Below are 6,088 nucleotides of genomic sequence, written 5' to 3'. Positions count from 1 at the left end.
ATAATGCTTATAACATGCCAACGTGTCAGATTACACCTAAAATGATTGTAGCAGTTCAACAAGGTAATGACGAACCTCAGATTTACTGAGATTTTAATCCTAGTCTTCCCACGGTTATAAACTCACAAATGAAATAGCTGTGTCTCATTTAACCTCATTTTACAGGTCAGAAAGTAAACACTTACCAGGCTATTCAATAGCTTTCATACAGAAAGACACACAGAAGTATTTATTTTTTAAAAAACATTTTATTTTTTTTTTCTGAAAATAATTCATTGCCTATTTTAGAGAAACAGCATTTATTAAAATAATTACCACTTACTCTCTGAAGATTACACTTCCTTTACCATTCCACAACATGGCACAGGAACAATAAAAGATCAGCAGCCATTAAGGTTTTGTGACAAAACACATTTATTCTGCAGGTGTTAAATCAGTCTGAAATGTGTAGTGCAACAATGATATGTCAGATAATTGGTCCAAAACTTTGATAACTATTTGAAATAATTAATTTCAAATTTAATTTCTACTTTCCTCAAAACATTTTCCTTGGGTTAACATTGTCACCATTCAGTGTTCCTCTGTGGATGTGCACATAACTGTATGCACACATACACAGAAACAGTGTATTTGTGTACATGCACATATGAAACAAAATTTAAACGTTTTAATAAGCATACTTTCTTCTTCAATTTTAGGGCCCTTTAACAGCAGCCATACAGATGTTTTATCCGCAATATGCTTTTGAAATAGAACAAATGTTTCTGTAGTCCTTAGATCCAATTAAAATACACAAAACATTTTCTTCATGGACATACTCACTTCAATGCACAAACCCCTCTCTTTGCTCCACTTATTCTATTAGTATAGGTACTTAAACGATGCATAAGGCTTTCAGCAGAGGTAAATGCCATTTTTAAGAACCCAATAAAAAGATAAACAATACAGCAACCATAACTCAATACTGAAAAATATTTGCAAAAAAAAGTACAACTGTAAACAGTATATTCAGGTCCAGCCTCAGACAGAAAGTAATTTCTCCTGATGGCATTAGGCCCCTGTTCAAATCAGCATTTAAGAATGTGCTTATTAACATTAAGCACCAGCTTTAGTCAATACAATTTAAGTTCAGGCTTAGAAGCTTTTTGAGTCAGGGCCTCAATGATTAGAAGAGGCTCAATTACAAATTAAAGGTAGCAAAACAGTCAATAGTGCACTGGGAAAATTAAAATCTACAAACTTTTTTGAGATTTAACAACTGGTCAAATATGGTAAGTGCAAAGTCTGAAAGACTAAACTTGCTTTGTCAGTGCTACATTCCAGAAGAATAAATACAAAATATTATAAAATATTTGAGTTTTATCTCATTTTCCCTGTACTTCCTGGCAGAGTTGCCACATATATTATTTGAGTAATGTATCTAATTTCTTCAATCAAATAAATAAATTACTCTTCCAATTAAGCTGCTCATTTCAGTCAAGAACAGAAGTGATATAAGGAATGTTACGGCACCTGTGACTACCAAAAATAGAAGAGGAGAAAAGTGAGCATACTGCTTCTATATGGGAAAAAAATCAGTAGCAACATAAAGCATCCTTCAAACTATCTGTTAATAAAAACCAAATGTCATTGTGCTTATTAAACTGAATTTTTAATCAGAAACTTTAAGGAATTAAGAGACTATTTAAAACATTTTCCAGTTAACAAGAAACAGTTTAAAATTCTCTCCTTTACCCTAAAATGTCTGGGCTATTCTAATATAATTTGAGGAACAGAAAAGGCCTCAGTAAGGTCTTAAAAGGCTGCTGAAAACGTGCAGCAGAGTGGCTAATCAGAGCACAAAAGGGCCAACAGCAAAATAAAGCAGATGTTACTAATGCTTTCCCTGAAGCAAAGGTGTAGTGTGAACTCATTAGCTCTCTGCTCTGTTGGTCCTGGTGTTTAACCAGACAGCACCTGCCACAACTGGAAACAGCCTCAGCACAGAGGTGACTTTTCCCCATCCAGCTGTTATGGGACTAAATAGAGCCTGGAATATGCCCTGAAAGAGGAAGGAGGCAATTCCATGGGTAAGGTGACACCCACAAGATAACTGAGGAAAACCAAATTATTTCATTGTTCATAGGTTTCATTTGGAAGCCAGATTCTGAATTTTAAATTTAAGGAACTTGGGGCTTAAAACCAGACATAGCTGCAGGATAGTACATCATGTGTCTTCAGGAACTGCTACCTAGGTGCTCAGAATGCAGCAAATGAGGTAACTAAGGGTCTGTCTCAACTTTGAGACAGACTTCTCACACTAAGAAGAGCAGCTGTGCTACAGTTGTAGCATAAGCATTTCCTAGTCCCTCCAAATAGCACACTTTTCACGTGTCCTCATGGTACAGGCAGTGATTCATCTTCTCAGCCATTAAGTAACTGGCACTTCTTAATTGAGTGTGTTGGTACCCTTCTAATAGATATATTTGTATGGCGACCATTTTTCCTTAAGGAAATTAATTTATCATGTGAATACTAAATAATTATGAGATGCCAGCAACTTTGTCAGCACCAGGCAAGCTCTATCCAAACAGCACTAGAAAAGCCTGCCATTGTCACCCTGAGCTCACTGTCTGTTTATAGAATTACTTTAACCAGTTGAGTAAAAAGAGATTATGCTCTTTCAATTCATACACCCTTTTAAATTAGATGTTGCTTTGAAGACTTCTTTTTGTCAACCTCAGCATTCTCTCTCACTGCTTCAATGTCACCATACAGACACAGTTTTGAGACATACTAATACATTCCTCTCCCTTTTGATTCTTTCACATGACGCTCTGTCAGGGGACAAATCTATGGAAGCATATACTGATTTAATTCTTAAATTAAAAAAAAAAGCAAAAATCACTTTTCAAAGCAGATGTTACTCATTTTTATAGTGTTAGAAAAATACAAGTACAAATTTCAGTATATGTATTGCCTTCCTTCCAAATATATCTCTTTCGTACTTATAATCTAGATAGTTCAGAATATAAACACAGCTCTAGTTTTTCATACTGTGTAGCATTATTACATTTAAAAAATCTGCAACTAAAAAGAACAGACAAAACCCTGGTGTCATTGTACTGAACAGGAAAACTCACAAATTTCAGGAGTTTTACAGAATCAGTTCTCTACGTTCAATCTTAAATTATAACATGCTGCTTATGCAAATACAAAATAAACAGCCACATCTAAACAAATTACATTTTCTCTGCACTGTACAAACTACACACATCAAAAAAGACTACTTTTGCCCAGAAAATACACACTCTTGTGTATAACTTCAGGCTCAGGAAATCAGCTAGAGGTTTCATCATTAAACACTCTGTTCTTCTTCAGCACTGTATTCAGTTCCTCAATCACGTTTGATGGCAATCTGTTATCTAATTCCAAAGTAGTTTTGTTTGGTTTGTTCTTATTTTTCTTCAATGCCTTATGTGGTCTTTGGTGTAGGTCAATCATCCCTGCACCTACATCCTCAACAGAGATCAACCTCCGATGTGTTTTTCCATGATTTCGCACTTCCTCCTCCTTCCGTTCCAAACATTGTGCCACAATACAGGCTTTTTCTTTCAAGTTTTGTCTTTCTTCTAGAAAGAAATTTTCTTGATGCTCACCAAATTTTTGTTTCCCTGATTGCAGTTCTATATTCTGAACAAAGAGAAATAAGATCATTAACACAATATTCAATAATATTTAAATTGCAGGTTTTGCTCATTAGTTTCACATAACAGCTTAAAAGAAAAATCAATTTTACTCAAGAGCTGAGACAGCACAATTAATAGTTTTGAATTCCCACTGTTTGTGCTATTATCCTTTAGTAAGCATTTTTAGTTAGTGTATCTTCTGATTTAGTGATACTTCTAAAAATCACATAAATATTTCCATTAAATGCACCATGAAAATGAAGACATTAATTCTCATACATTCACAATTTGATTTTTCATTCTCCCAGGGCAGGCTCTCTTTTAGAGACTTACAGCAGATCCATATACTCTTTAAAAGCTCAGAATTCTCTAAATCAAACAAATACAACTGAGAATGTTGCAATTTTGATCACTTAATGACTAAGCTACATGAATATACAAAAGATAATTTTACACGATCAGATTAACATTTTCAGCAGCTGTTCTGTAATGCTTGATAAATTATGAAGACTGTGTGCTTTTTCAAATTTAGGCTGGCAATTTTAAGTAACGTACTGGGCACTCAGATAAAACAACAGACTGATGGCAAGGCAACTGTTCCATATGGGTAAACTGTTTTCAGGTTCTTAAGCGGTAGGAAATGAAAAGTTAATCAAATGATGCATACAAATTTGCAAGTATTGTGGCCCACTGGAAGAAGCACATCTGTACAGTAAAAGAAAACTGATGAGAAGCCAACATCCACACTAACATTGTATCAGGGATGTTGCCTTTTTAAAAAAACCCAAACATTTTGGACTAGCTGTAGCTTTCTCCTACTGACATAAGGCCAATTTCTGGCTGCAGTGCATTATATATGCTCCTGCACAGAGTATCTTCAACTTCAGTTCCATCTGAAAGCAATCCAAGTTCACACGCTTCAGAAACACTCCACAATGCAAAGCAAAACACTGAAGATTTGCTCGTAAACTACGTGCCTGATACTAACTAGAATGCTCATGTAACTATATCTAATTCAGTTCCTCTATTGTGTTTGAGTATTTTTTTATGTTTGCTTTAACATATATGAGGTATCAAGATTCAAAGACACAACCTGCTCATATGCTCTGGATGAATAATTATACAAATCAAGCCAAAATGAAGTGCCACAAAAGAAAGAAAGAACCAAAGTGTCCCTCAGCTTTAAGTATCATCTAGTAGTCAGTAAAGATGTCATGTATGAAAGAAGTATTCCGAGACCTCATTTTCTTTGAGAACTGTAAGGTTCTTCCACAAAACGAATGATCTGCCTACTGCCACACCAACTGAGCAGACAGAATACAATGAATTCCTCTATCATCCTCATTTGCCTTCTGTGTTTTAAAGTGATATTTCATTCTTCATGAGGACAACAAACGTAAGCCCATTACAAAAAAATAAGTGTTGATGCGGCAGATTAGCTGCTGCGTAGTAAGAAAAATGGTAAATATTACCTGAATCTACATTGAAAAGATCTAAAGTATAAAACAGGGCCTAAATTTGTGTACTCTCTTGAAATTTCACCTGAACTAGTATCCGTTCAATAAGAAAAGAAAAACATTTGGATTACATAAATCACAATTTTTAGAAGAACAGGTAAAGGGGTTATTTTATTGGTACCACTTTTAAGAAGGCTGGTATTTCTACATGCTTTCACCAAGAATGAAACTTACCCATTGAGAATGGAGAATCAGTGGCCATGCTTAGTGCAAAATAAATAAATAAATGAAGCCAGACCCAGAACAATGCACATAAGAGCTCATACTGCTACATGGATTACCCCTGGTGCATACTATAGAGCAGATTTTAGCTTGCCTGAAGACTTTTAAATTCTACCGCCACCAGTAACAACTGCTGTCAGTTTTGAATTTCCTGCTATCACCTAATCCAGCAAGAAGCATGCTAATATTTAATGTGTACAGCTATATTCAGTTAAAAAAGCTCAAGGCAACTGAGGAACCTTCCTGATGACACGAGTGCGTGGAGTTCTGATAATATTTCAAAAAGCTATAGTTTTCCTTCTAAAATAACTTATTTTCATTTAAAAAAATACTACATGAAAGAAGACAGTGATATTACCACCAGTGGTTCACGCTCAATTAATAGAATGACAACAAAAGGACTAACTGTGATAATACATACACAGTAGGTGAAATGTAAATTGTCATACAGTACCTTTCAGAAAACACAGTAACACAATCCAAGCTATTAACTGGTACTCAGCAAACCAATATATATGAATTAGTAGTAAAATTCAGTCAGGAGTAACAATCTTCTATTTACATAACTTTTTACATCATGTTACATCTTCTGAAAAGAAAAATACTGACTGCGCTTCTGCAATCAGTATAGTTCTCCCTGCTAAACTGGGTATGGGGGGAGCCCTTTATATAATGGAAGTA

The 6,088-nt window shown here is 34.9% G+C and overlaps 1 protein-coding gene across 1 annotated transcript in view; it reads right to left on the bottom strand.

The window, feature by feature from the left end:
• Nucleotides 1-228: 228 nt before the first annotated feature.
• Nucleotides 229-6,088, bottom strand: part of ARAP2 (ArfGAP with RhoGAP domain, ankyrin repeat and PH domain 2) — a 135,688-nt gene continuing 129,828 nt past the window's right edge. Inside the window, exon 33 of the mRNA XM_051618653.1 lies at nt 229-3,672. Within this exon, the coding sequence (XP_051474613.1) occupies nt 3,319-3,672 (354 nt within the window). The 3' untranslated portion in view covers nt 229-3,318. The remainder of the gene's footprint in view (nt 3,673-6,088) is intronic.

Source organism: Apus apus, chromosome 4, assembly GCF_020740795.1.
Source record: "Apus apus isolate bApuApu2 chromosome 4, bApuApu2.pri.cur, whole genome shotgun sequence".
In the NCBI taxonomy this organism is placed as follows: Eukaryota; Metazoa; Chordata; class Aves; order Apodiformes; family Apodidae; genus Apus; species Apus apus.
This window is presented reverse-complemented; position numbering and strand designations above follow the sequence as displayed.